At 37.8% G+C, this 20,344-nt stretch overlaps 1 protein-coding gene across 6 annotated transcripts in view; it reads right to left on the reverse strand.

Annotated features, from left to right (window-relative positions):
• Nucleotides 1-20,344, reverse strand: part of KIF13A (kinesin family member 13A) — a 390,994-nt gene that overhangs the window by 26,679 nt on the left and 343,971 nt on the right. For 4 of the 6 annotated variants that reach the window (XM_053714779.1, XM_053714781.1, XM_053714780.1 and 1 more), the window contains 6 exons: nucleotides 19,595-19,687; nucleotides 19,218-19,370; nucleotides 15,716-15,793; nucleotides 12,207-12,254; nucleotides 11,380-11,491; nucleotides 9,371-9,522 (listed from right to left, as the gene is read on the reverse strand). In XM_053714779.1, the coding sequence (XP_053570754.1) occupies nucleotides 9,371-9,522; nucleotides 11,380-11,491; nucleotides 12,207-12,254; nucleotides 15,716-15,793; nucleotides 19,218-19,370; nucleotides 19,595-19,687 (636 nt within the window). Of the gene's footprint in view, nucleotides 1-7,435; nucleotides 7,541-9,370; nucleotides 9,523-11,379; nucleotides 11,492-12,206; nucleotides 12,255-15,715; nucleotides 15,822-19,217; nucleotides 19,371-19,594; nucleotides 19,688-20,344 lie in introns of those variants that run through there. The other 2 variants (XM_053714782.1, XR_008402581.1) reach the window with 2 other exon arrangements.

Here is a 20,344-nt window from a genome sequence, read left to right on the forward strand (position 1 = left end):
TCGTTCTCTTGCAATCTTTATTTAAAAAGCAGGAATGTAAACGCTTAGGAGCTGGCCCATTTTTGGTTCAAAACATGGGTTATGCTTGCTTATTAGCCAACAATAAGCAAGCGCTATCCAGATGCTGTACCTAGAAACAAAATATATGCTTACCTCAAATTTCTTTCCGGGCATGGAGAGTCCACGACTTCATTCCAATTACTAGTCGAATATTCAACTCCTGGCCAGCAGGAGGAGGCAAAGAGCACCCCAGCAAAGCTGTTAAGTATAACTTCTCTTACCCATAATCTCCAGTCATTCAGCCGAAGGAAAATGGAAAAATAAGAAACACAAGGTTATAGAGGTGCCTGAGGTTTACTCAAAAAACTGCCGAATTATAATTAAAAAGAGCACAGGGTCGTGGACTGTCCATGCCCGGAAATAAATACATTTATCAGGTAAGCATAAATTGTGTTTTCTTTCCTATGGCATGGAGAGTCTACGACTTCATTCCAATTACTAGTGGCAACCAATACCCAAGCTAGAGAGAATGAAAAGGGAGGGAGAACAAGGCAGGAGGACCTAAACCGAAGGCACCACTGCTTGAAGAACCTTTCTCCCAAAAGAGGCCTCAGCCGAGGCAAAAGTATCAAATTTGTAGAATTTGGAAAAAGTATGCAAAGATGACCATGTTGCCGTCTGTTCCACAGAAGCTTCATTGTTGAAAGCCCAAGATGAGGAGACAGCCATAGTGGAATGAGCCGTAATTCTCTCAGGAGGCTGCTGTCCAGCTGTCTCATAAGCAAAGCGAATCATACTTCTTAACCCGAGGGAAAGGGTAATAGAAGTGGCCTTCTGACCATTACACTTTCCAGAGAACACAACAAACAGGGCAGAAGACTGCCAAAAATCTTTATTAGCTTGTAGGTAAAATTTTAGAGCACACACAACATCCAAGTTATTAAAAATATGTTCCTTATGAGAAGAAGGATTAGGACAAAAAGAAGAAACAACAATTCCCCGATTAACGTTTCTGTCCGACACCACCTTAAGGAGAAACCCCAATTTAGTACGAAGCATCGCCTTATCTGCATGAAAAATAAGGTACGGGAAATCCCACTGCAGAGCTGAAAGCTCAGCAGTGGGATATCAAGGAGAAACAAAACCTTTCAAGATAACAATTTTATATCAACAACATGCATCGGCTCAAACTGAGCCTGCTGCAAAACTTTAAGAACTAAGTTAAGGCCCCAAGGAGGAGCAACAGGTTTAAACACAGGCCTGATTCTGACCAGGGCCTGAACAAAAGCTTGAACATCCTAAATCTGCCAGAAGTTTATGTAAAAGAATAGACAGTGCAGAAATCTGACCCTTCAGAGTACTTACTGACAAACCTTTCTCCAGGCCATCCTGAAGAAAAGATAAAATTTGGGGAATCGTCACCCGGCTCCAGGAGAAACCCTTAGATTTGCACCAAAAAAGATATTTACGCCATACCTTATGGTAAATCCTGCAGGTAACAGGTTTACGAGCCTGAAGCATAGTATCAATGACCGCTTCAGAAAAACCACGTCTAGACAGGACTAGGCGTTCAATCTCCAAGCAGTCAGCTTGAGAGAATCTAGATTTGGATGGAGGAATGGACCCTGAATTAGAAGGTCCTTCCTCAGAGGTAACCTCCAAGGTGTAAGAGATGACATCTTCACCAGATCCGCGAACCAGATCCTGCGAGGCCAGACAGGAGCTATTAGATTCCCAGACGCTCTCTCCTGTTTGATACGAGCAATGACTCGTGGAAGGAGAGCAAACGGTGGAAACAGGTATGCTAGACTGAAATTCAAAGGAACTGCCAGAGCATCTATCAGAGCGGCCTGAGGATCAATTGACCTTGATCCGTACTTTAGAAGCTTGGCGTTTTGACGAGACGACATCAAATCCAACTCTGGAACCCCCCACCAGAGGGTTATCCTTGAGAACACTTCCGGATAGAGAGCCCACTCTCCGGGATGAAAATTCTGTCTGTTCAGAAAATCCGCCTCCCAATTATCCACCTTTGGAATGTGGATGGCAGATAGGAGACAATCGTGAGCTTCTGCCCACTGCAGAATAGGATTCACCTCCTTCATGGCAAAGGAACTGTGAGTTCCTCCCTGGTGGTTGATGTAAGCCACTGAGGTGATGTTGTCCGAGTGGAATCTGATAAACTGGACTAACGATAATTGTGAAATCCATTACGAGAGAGAGTCTATTGTTAGGAGATCCAGATTTATCCAGATTTATCCTCTGCGATAAATCTGAATGGTCTCCGTTCCATTGACTGAGCATGCAAAGCTGCAGCGAGCAAAAGGAATGATGTCGATGGAAGCCACCATCAGACCAATCACCTCCATGCATTGAGCCACTGATGGATGAATAACAAACTGGAGAAAAAGGCAAAAAGCAAGAAGTTTGGACTTTCTGACATCTGTTAGGAAAATCTTCATGGACAGGGAATCTATGATTGTCCCTAGGAAACACATTCTTGTAGCTGGAACTAGAGAACTCTTTTCCAGATTCACTTTCCACCCGTGGGAACGTAGAAAAGACAACATCTCTGTATGAGATTTTACTAGTTGAAAAGATGATGCCTGAACCAAGATGTCGTCTAGATAATGCACCACAGCAATTCCCTGGGATCTGATCACTGCCAATAGAGCCCCCAGAACCTATGTGAATATTCTGGGAGCCGTGACAAGACCAAACGGAAGTGCAAGAAACTGGAAATGCTTGTCCAGAAAGGCAAACCTTAAAAACTGGTGATGATCCCTGTGAATGGATACGTGTAAATACGTGGTCGTCATGAACTGACCTTCCTGAACCAATGGAAGAATGGAACGAATAGTTTCCATCGTGAAGGACGGAACCCTGAGGAATTTGTTGAGAAATAGATAAACAAAATTAATATCCTTAAGGCTAAGGGAAAAAAAACTGTCACCATTTAACTCAACCTCAGACTGCCTGAGGCTCCTACCGTGACAAGAATTCTTAAAAGTAAAAGGTCCTTTAGATCCCTTTCCTTCCATAACCTATCTGCCATAGCAAATCTGCTCTATAAATAAAGACAAAAGTAAAAATCCCTTAATAACCCTTTAGCCAAGTCTTAAGTCTCTCACATATATGTGTTAAAAAAAAATTGTTTTTGTTTTTATGTATATCAAAACTCAGACGAAATATGATGTCACAGACATTCATAATGACTTCAATAGAGACATAAATAATGTTCATTAGACAACATAGCTTATACTTAAAAATAGACCTATCAGAGTCGTAAGAGTACATAAGAAGATATATACAATATGTCTACTACAGCTGGCTGATATAGCATCATAAATTAGTGTCCTAAAAACACTAAAAAAGACAATGAAAGAATCACCTCATATAAAAGTGATAAATATACAGAGCCCCAGTACAAAAAGGGGAAAACAATAATATACATTTTATAAAAGTATAATCCAACAGCGCGTCAATCTCAACATTATGAAAGAGATTGAAAATAGGCTGCATGCACATAAAATATAAAAAAGAGAAGAAAGATTGCACCTTTAAAAATAAAAGGAGCAAGAAATCATTGCGCTACCACCTGATGGTGGCAAATACAATAAAAACACAGTATTTATCAGGGGAATACATCCTGAAAAGTAAACTGTAAGTACATATATTTATAAATGTTTTTTTATTTTAAACAAGTAACTCAGCTCCTATTTCCTTAGGAGCATGATTAGCATTTAGCTGCCACCCGATGGCGGCAAATACAATAAAAACACAGTATTTATCAGGGGAATACATCCTGAAAAGTAAACTGTAAGTACATAAATTTATTATGCAAAATATTTACAAATAATCAATTCAGCTCATATTTCCTTAGGAACATGAATTAGCATTTAGTTGCCACCAGGTGGCAGCAAATACAAGAAAAACCCAGAATTGATCAGGAGAAATACGTTCTGAAAAATAAACAGCAGGGACATATGTTTAGTATGAAAAACAAAATCAACTCAGCCCTGCAAAAATTAGTATATAGCTGCCACCCGAAGGCGGCAAATACAAGAAAAACACAGTATAGATCACAGGGCCGTCTTTAATATTGACTGGACCCTGGGCAAAAATTTTCTTGGCCACCCCCCCACCCCCCCCACCCCATGCAATTTCCACTGCTGGGCTAATCATTTAAAAAAAAAAAAAAAAAAAAAAAATTGCAATATGTGAAACTGGACCTAAGCAGTACTAATAAGTAAATAAATATATAAATTCCTCCACTGTTAATTCATTTAAGATTTTTTTGAATGTGATTCTGGTGTGAGGTTAGCTGGTTAAAGAGATTTAGGGCAGCCAACAGGAGCAAAGCAAGGTAAAGACCGAGGAGGAAGCATGGAGGTGCAGACAAACATAAGTTTACTGACAAGAACAGCAGAACTACTATGGGAAGCTGTAAAATATGAGACAGAGAGAAAATAAAAACTATAAAAATAAACCTTACATTAATGTGTGAAGTATCAGCATGACACTATACATCAGCCACAGCAGCACATGTCACTTCTTTGCTAGGAACAAGTTCCCTCTCACCCTGCAATATACAATGCTGCATGGGGAGGGGCATGTGCACAAACTTATTCTTCCCACTGACACCTTTCTACAAAGCACTGTTCCCCTAACAAACTTCAGTTAGTTGATCTTAGGGCCACAGCAGAAAGAGCAGGGCTAAAGGGACCAGCAGACTGGATGCTGTCTGTCCAAGGCTGCATGGATACAGTGTGAGATGAGTCACACAGCCTCAAGACTGAAGAGAGCAGTGTATGCAGCTGCACAGATGCTCAAATCCTCACGTGCCTGCCGCTCCAACTTTCTGCTGCATGCGCCTACAGTCAGCCCTACCCAGAAACAATCCCCACAACCAGAGCAGTTACCTGGTAACAGTGGTAACCCCAGTAGGACCTTTTCTGATGCAGTGGGAATGGCTGGATGCTGAGTTAGGGCTTTGCATTCAGTGCTGCACAGTGCACATCTAAAACAGCACATGGCAATAGCTTGGCATGTCACATGACACCTGCACGGTTCGGCACAGTATTTTTTTTTTTAAATATAAGTAGAGTACTTTTGACTGTGACAGTATTAGGACTGAATTTTTTTTTTTTAGGATTCTTGGGCCCCTCAACAGAGACTGGGCCCTGGGCAGCTGCCCCTTTTGCCCTGTGTTAAAGACGGTCCTGATAGATCAGGAGAAAACCTCCTAAAAATAAAACTGCAGGGACATATATTTATTATGAAAAAATAAAAAACACTCACAAAAAAACTTCTGACCCTTCCTTTATTTCCTTGTGACATAAAAAGCACACAAACACATTGGGGCCCATTTATCAAGCTCCGATTGGAGCTTGTGGGCCCGTGTTTGACTCGCCAGAAACAGCAGTTATGAAGCAGCGGTCACAAAGAATCGCCGCAATTCAAACCGATCCAATACGATCAAGTTGATTGACACCCCCCTGGAGTCAGTAGGGGGCGGCGTTGCACCAGCAGCTCTTGTGAGCTGCTGGTGCAATGCTGAATACGAAGAGCGTATTGCTCTCCGCATTCAGCGAGGTCTTGCGGACCTGATCCGCACTGTCGGATCAGGTCCGCAAGACCTTTGATAAATATGCCCCATTATCAGTGACTTAGGTGGAAATAAACTCTATTACAAAGGCTGAATCGGCTTGAAGGAGGTTCAGCTAATGATCGCCGGTCTTATAAACATTCAGATCGCACTGCTCGTTGCAGTAATTGCTAAAATGGCGCCAATCTATATACGCCATCAGCGGACCTTTCCGTTTTTGCATGCATTTAGTGGAGCAGAGAAAACAAACACTGAGTATAGCTCATCTAAAAGCTCTAAGACAGAAAAAGACCATGCATACAGTTTAAGAACCTTCCTTAATAGACCGAAGGCGGCAAATACTGCATTTAAGTATCCTCCTCAGGGGGGCAGTGTTAACACTGAGCGTCCCATAGTCTGTCTCCTCCGGATAAGTATGTAATCATATCTACCCCAAAAAACTATTTGAGGTCTTAGTTAACCTGCGGAAAGTTAGTCTATTGTCCCCAATAAGAGACACTGGAGGAGGAAATCTGACAGGCATACCGGGCTGAGCACTAACGGTCAAAGCCTGCGCAGCAACTATCAGGCTTTCTAACATGCGCCATAAAAATGTACAATCCCTCCAAAAATCAAAAGAGGATATTAAACATTTGAATACTGTGCCCCCATTAGACACTTTAAACATCCGTAAAAAACAGTCCTTGCAGGGATAGAAAAAGGGAGAAATAGCTGACCCCAAGCCTTCATAGGGCAGCCATATCCCACATACCATAAAGCCTGGGCTTAATTGTAGAATTGCCCAAATGCCCGGCAATTGAAGCGGCTAAATCTCTGTTCCTAGCTGCTCAGCCGCAACATATCCCACAGTGGATATATATAGTATAACAAATAATTCCCTTCTGAGAGTAAAGCTGCAAGTGCCAGTAAAACTGCCCATAAAATGTACCCTTAACCAAGTAAAGGATAACTATGTCTCAAAAAAGATCAACCTGAGGGTTAACCTCTAAAGTGCTGTCCTTCAGTACCTAGAAGGCAAAGGCACTTACCTGTGGATCCAGCAGCAGGGCAGATAACAGCTACTTAGGTGTGACAGGTACTCCACTCCCTGTCATGGACCTGTAGTAAAAGAAAGAACAGAGTAACCAACCCTGGTTTTCTGCAAAGGGGTAGCAAACGTGTTAGAAGTAAAGCAAAGACTACCTCGCCGCCTTCTAACTGCTAAAAGCCACCACTACGCTTACTAAAGAGATTGACGTGGACACAGCTAGACCCCAATCCTTGCTTGCAGGGAAAAATACCCAAAAAAAGGATTATATATCTTCAGACACCATCTTCGCACATCCTCCATTGACAGAGGCAAAGAGAATGACTGGGGATTATGGGTAAGGGAAGTTACACTTAACAGCTTTGCTGTGGTCCTCTTTGCATCCTCCTGCTGGCCAGGAGTTGAATATCCCACTAGTAATTAGAATGAAGTCGTGGACTCTCCATGTAATAGGAAAGAAATGGACTGGCTCCTAAGCTTTACATTCCTGCTTTTTAAATGAAGATAGGAAGAGAACGAAGAAAAATTGATAATAGGAGTAAATTAGAAAGTTGCTGACAATTGCATGCTCCATCTGGATCATGAAAGAAAACATTTGGATTTAGTGTCCCTTTAAGAAACCCTGTTGTAAAACAACAAGTGAAGAATACTTCCTGAATAATCTGGGTAACTAATGGTGATGGGACATTTATAAGTATCACCTTTCCTAAACAGCTTTGTGCAAAAAGCAAGTAAGTATAGCTAAAAATGATTTTCATTGTTTAATTGCTTCATTGCTACTTAATCAACTACAAACTTACTATGACATCTGGTTGAATATTATTGCTTTCTACAGGCATGCAGCTGGCATTAGCTTCTGTGGGCACATCAGTGCCAGAGTTACATGGCTGGGGTGAAGGCATGCTCTGAAAAGGTTAAGACACACAACACATCACACCAAAAAAATATGTGAGACATAAAGAGACTGGTGAGTAAAATAGTAACAAAACAAACACGCGGGTTACAAATAAACACATTAAATATGATGCATGCACACTAACCAAGTTACAAATGCTAACAAAACCACATTATTTCCAGTAGTACCAAGGTAAATATTAGCTACATTTTCTAGTATTGCATGCTTAGTATTGCATGAGCATCAGCTGTAAACAAGCAATGCGTAGTATGACCAATCAAGCAGCAGTGCTCTGCCTAAGGATGCTGTTATAGCATATTTTCTAGTCAAATTAAAAACAAAGCTTTACATATATTTTACATTTTAGCAAAAATAGCAACTATATTTATAATAACTAGTACACAAAGGTAACAACAATAACACTTTTATATGTATTTACAATTTTTTTTGTATTAGTTATCCTATCCAAACTATTATGAAAAAGGTTCAGCTCAATATTTTTATTTTAACCCTAGCTTTTATTTTACTGACTTTAACACATACTTTATATATCAACATAGTGGGCCAGATTACAAGTGGAGCTCTATTTAACACTCCTGTTCACTCGCTAACTGCGCTAAAACTAAGCTTTTTGCACGTGTCAGGTAGCGCTTGTATTACAAGTTGAAAGAAAACGGTTTTTGCCACTAGGGGGAGCCACAGATAAATATAATCATAAACAGTATTGAAGAGTAACATCATGGGGCAGTATAACCCCAGTATCATTTTTTTTTGTTTTACTCAAAAACCCCTTTCTTATGCTGATCTGAAATCATAGGCATGTCCACTAAACACAGGCAACCTATCATCTGATATCAGCAGAGTTAATGGGACATAAAGTTTGATTGGGCGCTACATATTATTGAAGCACAACATGTGTTTTAAAAAATGTTTTTTAGACTTCAACCCCAAGATATAAGCCTCTAAAACACCCCTAGGAGCCATATTGCAATATCGCACTTTCTTAACATAACCACTCCACTTGTAATCTAGGCCAAAGCGTATATGACCCAGTGCTAAAATCACCATAGATGTGTGCATGTGCATTAGCTTCTTGCTCCTGCTCCTATCATATAGCACGTCAGAACCACTCAGTTCATGTGCAGGAGGCAAATACTTGTGCACAGCAGGTGCATATTAGAAGTTATTTTAGCAGTGATGACAGAACCTTCTGAACATTACATTTCACATACCACTTTTATGGGGCAAATTTATCAAGCTGCATTTACAGATTCTGAGACCTTGCAGTGTAAACTCACATTAACAAGCCTGCAACCACACATTAAAGAAGCAGTTCCTGCTTCTTATTATCTCCAACACCTTAGAGGTGGCAGAGGTAAATTACCCTAAACTTGCTTGTTTGGGGTGAATGACAGGCACTGCCCTTGCGTGACTGCTTGTACAAGAGTAGGGGTGGGATTACACAAGTAAGCTCTTGTACAATCTTACATTTTGCCATGTGATGCTGCATCAAAAGTGGCAATACCAGGTGGACAGGTTCTCTGCTTGAGAGCTTGTTTGCCTGTAACTTGATACATTTACCTTTATATCCCTGAACTATCAGTATAAGGAAAATGTAAAGGAAATATTCCTTTACATAACATGAACTATCAATGTAAGGAAAATCTCTTCTTGAAGGCTCTACAAACTAAGCAGATAGACTAGATGTTCCATACCCTGAATGTAAAACATTAAACACAACATGATACATATTAGTGTGCATACAGAGAAGCTGCAGATATGCTGCCCTGGGTATTGTCACCATGTGTGATGACATAATCTGGCGATATGTGCACTGTACCTCCTGGCCGAGGAGAGGCTGAGCTTCAGTTGGCTTTTTCCTTTTATGCTCCTCTCGCACAGGCAATAAAGGCTTAAAAAACTTTGGTGTCTGGGGAGAGAACGTTTTGAATGGACTTGCCATTAAGGTATGTGGGCTCTCTGGTGCACCACCTGGAAACATAAAAAAAAAAACAGAAATTCAGGACACTAAAATACTGTGTACGTAGCATATTATTTCATATTAATCCACAATAAAAGTACACATTTAAAGGGATATAAAAACCAACATTTTCTTTCATGATTCAGATAGAACATATACTCAAAGACCACTTTCTTATGCTGATCTGAAATCATAGGCATGTCCACTAAACACAAGCTACCTATCATCTGATATCAGCAGAGTTAATCAGACATAAAGTTTGATTGGGCGCTACATATTACTTGTGTTTAAAAAATCTTTTTTAGACTTAACCCCAAGATATAAGCCTCTAAAACACCCCCAGGAGCCATATTGTAATATCACGCTTGCATGATTTAGATAGAGCATACATTTTAAACAAGTTTCCAATTTACTTCTTTTAGCTATATTGCTTAATTCTCTTGGTATCCCTTGTTGAAAAGCATATCTAGATAGGCTGAGGAGCTGGAAGCTGGCTGCTGATTGGTGTCTGCACATATATGTCTCTTGTGATTGGCTTACCAAGTAAATTAGAAAGATGTTTACAATTGTATGCTTTATCTAAATCACAAAAGCAGGAAGGTAAGTTCAGGGGCGTGCACGTCTCTGCAGGACTATATGGCAGCAGTTTTACAACAATGTGTACGCAGCACTATTTCCTGTCATGCAGGGCTACAGAACTATGCACATTTGATAATAGAAGTACATTGGAAAGGTTTTTAAAATTGTATTCGCTATCTGATTCATGAAAGAAAAAATGTTGTGTTTCATGTCCCTTTAAGCGTATTCTAGTATGGTAAAAATAAACTGACAATGTATTGTAAAATTACTTTCCCTTTATTGTGTTTCCAGTGACAACTTAGCAGCTGCAAAGTATAAAAAGTAAGGGAAATTGCTCCTTTAGGTTATTTTTGTACATGAAAATAGCTATTTTTGTTCATTGAAAGCACTGTCCATTTAAATGAGCTGATCGTGCAGGAAGCGCCAACATATTTATTTTACTTTTCTCCTTATCTTAGCCTGTATAAACAAAAGGCCAATATTTAGAGAAAGCAATTGGAAATTAACATTTTAGTACCTCCTCACTCTCCCACTGGGGTGTGATTTTATATGCTGCTTCTTGTTTGCGTAGCTTTTCCATTGCCAAATCTGTTGTACTGAAATGTTCAGTGTATGCAAAATCAGCTTTTTTAAATGTCAATATAAATGTAAAGGAATCATTGGTTATTAATGAATGCACTCCAGTAGGTGAAATTGATTTTTGGAACACATTAAAGGGGAGAATAAAATCATGGCTGGATTGTTATCCGACGGACATTTGTGTGACGGATAATATTCCGACAGACAAATGTCTGTCAGATAACAGTCTGGCCGCGGCTTCCAATTCTACTCACGCTCCACTCTGTATAGACCCATCACAGCCTCACTCTAATGTCATGACGTATAGTGAATCTTTATTTAAAATATTACAAAAATATTATTGTATATTATATTATATATAGGTAATAGGATATGTATTGGGAGGGGAATGTGTTAAAAGCACGTTGTGGGACCCATGATTAGGTTCCCAGAGGCGGTTGTGGCGCTCGAGGCACTAATTATAACAGAACACTCTGGAGCGTTTATGCCCTCGGCCGAATATTCTTGTATAATGAGGCTTTACCATCTGATAGTCAGTAGTGTACGTGGGCCTGCGAGTTAAGAGAAATAAACGTCAGCCAATTGTGATGGTCCTCTCGGAATATAGTCTCTCGGACATATGTCTGACAGACAAATGTGCTTCGGCATACAGTACAATGTCCTTTTAAAAATAAACTATTGAAAAAGCAATGTTTCAGAAAGTCACTCACCGATACTGGCATCTTTTCTTTTAGGTGACTCGAGCATGTGACTTCCATAGTATGACACATCTTTATAACTGGAAGAGCAGTCAGTTGTATCAAACATATTTTCTGACCAGCCCTAGCAAATAAAAACAAAAACAATATATATAGTTGTGCAAATAAAAAATAACCTTCTTATTTAAAAGTTGTATTTTCCAAGCTATGAACACATCATGTTTTTGATTGTGTAAAAACAATATATGGTGTGCATCATTTGAACTACTGCATGAAGCAGATGAAATATATGCACTTTAAATAAATGAAAAGGTACTATGTTCTTAACATAAGTAAACAAGTTTGATAAATAGCCTTTTCTGTATTGTTGTTGATATTACCAAGTCTCCTGCTGAAAGGAAATAGTTAAAGTGACACTCTAAAGCAAAATGGCATGTTCTAATTCATTAAAGTATATAATTCTTGCACTACTGAAACAAGCTTGGTTTCCTACTTAACCTCCACCTAGGAATTAAACACATAAGTAAAGTCCCACTAGGGAGTCGCGAACACTGTGCTTGCTGAGCTGCTCAGCAATGGTAATAGGTCAGATTGTGCGACAGCCATCCGGTCATGCTTGTAATACCAGAACAGGAGGTTACCTATTAGAAATGCTTATTGACAAATACATGTACTTATTAATATAAGCCACATTTTAAATCTTTTAATGTGAACTGTTATAGAGTTGCTAAGGTCTAACCCCATAAATGTTACAAGGCGGCAATGCATTACCCATTCAAACACCACATATGGTTAAATTAAACAAATGTAGCCTTCTTTGTCATTTTTTTTTAAAGTACCTTGTCATCTTCATCACAGCCAGAGAGGTCCAGGCGGCTAGAAGACACCTAGAATAAGAGGAGGAAAGGTAAATGATGTACCCAAATTGTTAAACCATTTCATATTGATAACAGTGGTGGCTGGTTCATTTGGGCAGTGAGGGCAGTGCCCCTCCCAAATGTATTTTAATTATTATGTTTTTCTTAATTTTGTCAGTGTCTTAATAATTATTATTTATTTTTTTCAGTTAGTGCAATTTTATTTTAATGTTTGTGCTTTTCTAAATGGAATCATGAGACCTTAAAATACCACCTTAAAAAAAAACACATTTTATTTCCCTTCCTTTTTCTTCCTTTGGCAATTTATAAACTGCCCCATGCAGCAATGTGATTTGCAGACGGTCCTCTTCCTGTCTCTGCAGTGTAAACATGGACAGCCCTAGATAATAAAACAGGAGAGTACTGCATCTACCAGCATACAAAGCTGACCAATCACATTCCATGTCAGCTCCCACTGTAAGTAATTTCCTCTGCCTCAAAATCTCTGCGCTCCGCTGTAAAATGGAAATTTCTTTTGGAGACACAAATACACAGGTTAGGTGTTTTGTTCTCCCTCTAGTCGTCTAATGATTTATTCAAGTTACACAATATTCAAAGTTTAATAAACAGTTTGCTAGAGTCAGTCATTACTTATATTAACAAATAATATATATTTCTTAGGAAGTTAATAAGCTAAGCTTTTATCAAATATAGTAAAAATGCTCTGAAAACTTCTGAATAGCTTTCAGATTATTAAAGGAAATCAAATATAACTTTCCTTTCAATTTTTGTTTTATGTTCATCTGAATGCATCTTAACACTTTAGAAATCAGAGAGGACCACAATGCATTGCTTTGCAAAATGTTGCAACATTTAGTGGCTGTCAAGAAGCTAAAGCAACCTGTAGGCTGCTAAACATTTTTCTATAAACTTAAAGAGACAGTCACGTCAAAACTAAACTTCCATAATTCAGATAGGGCATGGAATTTTAAACTTTCCAATTTACTTTTATCATAAAATTTGCTTTGCTCTCTTGGTATTCTTTGTTGAAAGCTAAACCTAGATACGCTCATATGCTAATTTCTAAGCCCTTAAAGGCCACCTCTTATCTCAGGGCATTTTGACAGTTTGTGCAGCTAGACAGTGCTAGTTCATGTATACCATATAGATAACATTGTGCTCACCCCCGTTGAGTTACTTATGAGTCAGCACCTATTGCCTAAAATGCATGTCTGTCAAAAAACTGAGATAAGGGGGCAATCTGCAGAGACTTAGATACAAGGTAATCAAAGAGGTAAAAAAAGTATATTAATATAACCGTGTTAGTTATGCAAACTGGGAAATGGGTAATAAATGGATTATCTATCTTTTTAAACAATAAAAAATCAGGAGTAGACTGTCCCTTTAAGAGGTTTTACTAAAATAAACATGTGTAGGATTGAAAAAAAAAGTAATTTTAAGATATAAATGTAAGAAACACTACTTGTACCCTACTCAAATTATGCTGCATGTGTTGAAAATGTATTGTCTTATATCTACTAAATGTGCTGTATTTCTCTGTATATTTCATACTTACAATGCTTTTTAAAGGGACATTATACACTCATTTTTTCTTTGCATAAATGTTTTGTAAATGATCTATTTATATAGCCCATAAAGTTGTTTTTTATTTGTTTTATATAGTTTTGCTTATTTTTAAATAACATTGCTCTGATTTTCAGACTCCTAACCAAGCCCCAAAGTTTTATGAGAATACTGTCAGCTACCTTCTCCAGCTTGCTCCTGTTTGTGTAAAGGGTCTTTTCATATGCAAAAGAAGGGGGATGGGGGGGAGTGTCTTATTTCCCACTTGCAGTGGGCTTTCCGGCTAACTTTTCAGCAGAGCTAAACTGAAAGCTTCTAAGTAAGTTTTTAAACCGTTTTATACTGGATTTTTAGATCAGTATCTGTGCATTTTATTCTTTATAGTAGTGCCCATTACATGCAGTTATATGAAAATGAGTGTATACTGTCCCTTTAATGCAGGAAAGAGTAAGAGAGTCATAGAGTCATTTTAAACTGTTCTCTATAAAAGTAAGTTAATGTTTATAAATATTATTAATCAAGTGTTTATAGTAAAAATAGAAATTGTCAAATTGTCAGTGCCTAGTGTGTGTCCAGTTAATTTCTTGATTAAAGTGATGGTAAATCCTAGCATTTGTGAAACGCTAGGATTTACCATTGGAACAAGTAAAAGGGACGTTTATTCATGAAGAATAAAATACTTCATGCTGAAAGTTCCTTTATTTGTTTGCAGCGTTCGCCGCACTAAGCTGCTAAGGCAGCCCACTGTAGAATGCTATTTGGCTTCCACCTCTTAGCCAATAGCCGTGCGGGAAATCCGGCTTGGCCAAATGCTAGGATTTACTATCACTTTAAATATCATGAAATGATCTTTAATATGATTATCAACTATGTTTTAGCTAAATGCTATAACAAATGGACAAAAATAAATATCTGATTTCTGTTTTAAAACAATGAAAAACAACAACGTATGGTTATGGCCGAATATTCTGCCTCACCAACTTAAAGGTGCACCAGCCACAACTGATAACATTTTATCTGAAACAGGAAAACAGCAAACTTTTATTCAATGAAATGTACTTCATTTACTCAGTTCACAATATGAATTCTGCCCGCACAGCAATGTTGCAGCTATCATATTGCAAGGGACATATTATGGCTGCACAAATGTCACCCAATTATCAATACTAGGGCGTCACACTTCTGTTAGCCAACACATTTACCTTTTAAGCTTGTACACAACTTACCTCCATGGTAACTGAAACAGCTCCTAATTGTTATGTTTGCACCCTGCCTAGGGTTGCCACCTCAACCATGTTTGCCTGGACACTTATGAGTTACACATGCTGTAGGGTTTGCAGGGAGGAACATGGATAGTGCTGTTCCTCAGCACAATTCAGGTGATGTCCAGAAGCTCAATAGATGTTTCCCCCTGCTTACCCTGCAGCATGTGTAACTCATTAGTGTCCAGGAAAACTTGGCTGAGGTGGCAACCCTAACCCCGCACCACCAGCCCTTCACTGCTAAATACAGTGCATGCCTCATAGGCTACACAGAGTGAGTGGCTGCTGTCCTGCATATAGTCTAGGATCCTTCAGGAGCTGTATCTGCTCCCTAGAGGTAAACTGTCACTATACGTTTTTTCTGCAATGCATTTAAAAATAAAACAATAGTTTAGTGTCCCTTTAAGTGGAAAGCCACACAACAAACACAGTCAACATAACAGTGCAGTCACATAAAAAATAAAAAAAATCCCCCAGTCATATCTGTAATTTCACTAACATAGCAAATGCATGAGTATTACCTTAGCAAAATTAAGATTAGGAAAAAGACTGATAGCCAACACCGATATACACTAATAATGACAATCACCTACAATATCGCTACTGTCGGCAACACAAGCTAAGCGCAGGAAAGGTATCACTTACATTGTGCATGTTTGGTGTGCTGATGCTCCGCCGTATGTGTTTAGCCTTGCTTAGAATAGCTTCCTTAACTGTAACAGCCTGTGTGCAGACAATGCAGAAAGATGTTCTGTTGGTAAGCAATAATTAAGGTATAAATCAACAAATAACATTTTTGCATAACCAATAAATTAATATGGCTGTACAAGAACAGCCATGGGTTAAATTGATAATAAAGTTAAAGGGACACTGAACCCAAATTTTTTCTTTCATGATTCAGATAGAGCATGAAATTTTAAGCAAGTTTCTAATTTACTCCTATTATCAATTTTTCTTTGTTCTCTTGCTATCTTTATTTGAAAAAGAAGGCATCTAAGGATTTTTTGGTTCAGAACTATGGACACATTTTTTTATTGGTAGATTAATTTATCCACCAATCAGAAAGGACAACCCAGGTTGTTCACCAAAAATGGGCCAGCATCTAAACTTACATTCTTGCATTTCAAATAAAGATACCAAGAAAATGAAGAAAATAGATAATAGGAGTAAATTAGAAAATTGCTTAAAATGTCATGCTCTATCTGAATCACGAAAGAAAAAAATTGGGTTAAGTGTCCCTTTAAGGTTAATAAATGTACTGTGTAAAACTATAAGTCAAAGGACCATTAAATAATAAGTAGAATTGCATAATAAAAATGTGTATAATAAAAAAGAAGGTTCAATAGCACTTACTCTGAATTTTATATGAGCAATAGATTTTTTTCTAACAAATTTAAAATTAATTTGCCAGCTCCATGTATCATGTGACAACCATCAGCCAATCACAGACTCATATACATATATATTGTGAACTCTTGCACATACTCAGTAGCAGATGGTGCTTCAGAAAGTGTGGATATAATAAATATGTGCAAAATTTGATAATAGAAGTAAATTGTAAAGTCTCCTGAAAGTGAATGCTCTTTCTAAATCATGAAAGTTTAATTGTGACTTTAGTGTCCCTTTAAAGGGACATGAAACCCAAATTTTTTCTTTCATTTTTAAACAACTTTTTAATTTACTTCTATTATCTAATTTGCTTTATTCTCTTGATATGCTTTGCTGAAAATGCATATTAAAATTGCATTCTCTATCTGAATCATGAACGAAAATGTTTGGGTTTCAAGTCCTTTTAACTTATAGTTTTACACAGTACATTTACTAAATATTAACTACCAGTTTATGTTCAAATTATTTTTCTATGTTAAATGTATTTTTTATGCACATACATTTTGAATGCAGTAATGGAAGTAGCTACCATTCCGGATTCCCTGTGGGAAATCTGTCTGTAAACTATGCTAACTGCAAACAGAATAATCCATTAGTTTTTATGTTCATTCAAGAAAATAAAAGAATGATAAATAGTTTCAGCTAAAAATGTAAGATTGCATTATGACTAAATATTATAAGAACTATATAGAACCAGATCTTGAGAACAAAAACACCACAAAACGTTCTCATTGTTAGAATGATACATTTTGTCATCTAACAGAGCATTTTTTTTCCTGCAGCTTTGGTATTTTTTAAACTATTTTTTTTTACCTGAAACAAAGATGCCCCCATAGTTATGGACACCTGCTTACTCTATTACTACTGGATCTATGCTTTCATATTTCTTATGCCTGACTTTTGAATTTCAAATCAAATCCAAATGGGAGAAAAAAAAAAACAGTTAAACAATTAAAGATGGAATTGTGATTAAATATTAAAGAACTATATATAGCCAAATTTAAAGGGACACTGAACCCACATTTTTTCTTTTGTAATTCAGAAAGAGCATGCAATTTTAAGCAACTTTCTAATTTACTCCTATTATCAATTTTTCTTTGTTCTCTTGCTTTCATTATTTGAAAAAGAAGGCATCTAAGCTTTTTTTTGGTTTCAGTACTCTGGACAGCACTTTTCTATTGGTGGATGAATTTATTCACCAATCAGCAAGGACAACCCAGGTTGTTCACCAAAAATGGGCCGGCATCTAAACTTACATTCTTGCATTTCAAATAAAGATACCAAGAGAATGAAGAAAATTTGATAATAGGAGTAAATTAGAAAGTTGCTTAAAATTTCATGTTCAATCTGAATCACGAAAGAAAATTTTTGGGTACAGTGTCCCTTTAAGTTCTTAAAAAAACAACACAAGACCACATGAGCCAGGATAATCAGGGAATCATTTGCTTGATCCAAAGCTAGTAAATTAACATCCTTAATGTGATATGAAAGTGACTTAAAGGGACAAAATATTTCTTTTGTGATTCAGAAAGAGCATGACTTTTTAAAGAACTCTGCAATTTACTTACATTATCAAATTTCCTTCCCTCTTTTCTTGTTGAAAAGCATGGAGGTAAGCTCAGGAGAGTGCACGTGTCTGTAGCACTCTATAGCAGCAGTTTTGATTGATATGCATTTGCATGAGCACTAGATGGCAGCACTTTTTCCTCCAAAGTAGTGCTGCAGACACGCTATCTCCCTAGGTATCTCTTTAACCAAGAATACCATAAGAATTAAGCAAATTTGATAATAGAAGTAAATTGAAAAGATTTTTTTTTTAAAAGTGTACGCTCTGTCTGAATCATGACAGAAATATTTTGGGTTTCAAGTCCCTTTAATTAACTACAACATACTAAAACAAGTGGCTTAAGTAACCCTTTGAGTGCTAAGCACTTTCCCACCTGGGTGCTAAGCTTTTTTAAGGTTTTTGTTTTGTTTTTTGGAAAAAAAATGTTTAACTTTTCTTTTTTCAGATCCCCAAGACTTACACTGTTGGAAAGGTTAGGCGATTACCTTTCCAACGGTGGGTCTTGGGGGTCTGCTTAGATGCCTGAGATACAGGCTTCTAAGCAGCATGCCCCCTGCTCCTATACTTTACATTGTTAAGTATAAATAAAGTTGCGCGGTGACGTCATCACGTCATTGCGCGTGACATCATCACGTCATTGCGCGTGACGTCACCGCGCATAATGTGAAGCCCCGGCGATGCCTGTCACTATGCAGGCCCGATCGCCGGGGTAGGAGCGGGTGGGAGCCCCCAGATCTCCCTCAAGGTGGGAGAGTGCTAGCGACGGCTCTGAGCGGTCGTTAGCACCAGAGTGGGAAACTCTGCGACGGCTCAGAGCCGTCATTAGCACTCAAGGAGTTAATGCATTTTTGAGGTAAAAATACTATACAAGTTACATAAATGAAGCTACTAAGGTTTCCCTTAAACAAATACTGTATCTCTGGGTATATTTTTGAACTACAGTTTTATTGAATATGTCTGAATTGTATCAAGCTGTGGGCACCTTCTTTAGCACCAGTAGCACTGCATCTATAAAGAAACAATCATTGCTAATTATGTTACTTTGAAGATAACATCAACACCGCAGTTATTTATTATTTTTTTTTTAACTATATTTGTTAATTTTAGTCAGACAACACAGATTGTCACAACCCTCTCCGTTGTCATACCCGCCAGCCTACTTTATTCATTTTATCTAAAAATGCCACTTGCCTGCCTCAGTCGTTCGAGGCCCAGTATGTTCTCTACTTGCAACACCCCCCGCGTGTACTTCTCAATGTATGTTTCCCCATCAGACGTGCCCTCATACTCGCTCCTTGCTGCCATAAGAGCTAATGTTTCTCGATCCTCGGTCTCCTCTGTCGCCTGAAACACAAAAAAATCAGATACTGTAGTGAGAAGAGTTGTAGCCTGTCAGTGTTTTGTGATAAAGTTCTTTGTTACATAAAGAAAAAAAACGTAATATGACGTTTGCCATTAAACCCATGCTCTAATAACTTTCTATCCAATAGTAATATACAAATGTAATGTCAGTAAAATACATATTCCTTTTGATATTTTATTTTGTCAATGCCGCATATTAAAGTTACCTTGGGGATATTGGACACTATTTCATAACTAACTCCACAGGAATACAGAATATTCTTTGTAGACATGCGTCTTTTGAGGCTCTGAGTAAAGCTCTGCAAATAAACATATTATTTATAAGTATACAAAGAACACATGGAATTCTACACATTTCAGTTTTTTTAATACACAGACATGGTTAGAGAATATATATAATCCTATGTCTCTAAACTTGCAATTTATTTTCTGTGCCTAGATTTCAAAGCTTTAAAGGGACAGTAAAGGCGAAACACAAAGTCCAAAGCTCTGTTTATAGTCATCAAAAATTAAAGGGATACTAAACCCAAATGTTTTCTTTTGTGATTTAGATAGAGCATGCAATTTTAAGTAACTTTTTCTAATTTACTCCTATTATCAATTTTTCTTCGTTATCGTGGTATATTTTTTTTTTTTAAAAGCATGAATGTAAGCTTAGGAGCTGGCCCATTTTTGGTTCTGAACCCTGTGTAGCGCTTGCTGATTGGTGGCTAATTTTCCTTAGTGATGTCCAAATTAGTATCCTCCTGAGGCAATCCCATAAAGAGGAATAAACCTCCATAAAAATGGAACTACTAATTGCAATAAACTTATGTATTAAATCTATAAGTATGATCTTATTTTTCCCAATTATCCATTTTACCTGGGTTTCATGTCCCTTTAAGGAGTCAGTAAAGTCAAAAATAAACCTTTATGCTTTAGACAAAAGGTGCACTTTAAAAAAAAAAAATCTTTCC

The sequence above is a fragment of the Bombina bombina genome, chromosome 5 (assembly GCF_027579735.1).
Source record: "Bombina bombina isolate aBomBom1 chromosome 5, aBomBom1.pri, whole genome shotgun sequence".
Taxonomy (NCBI): Eukaryota; Metazoa; Chordata; class Amphibia; order Anura; family Bombinatoridae; genus Bombina; species Bombina bombina.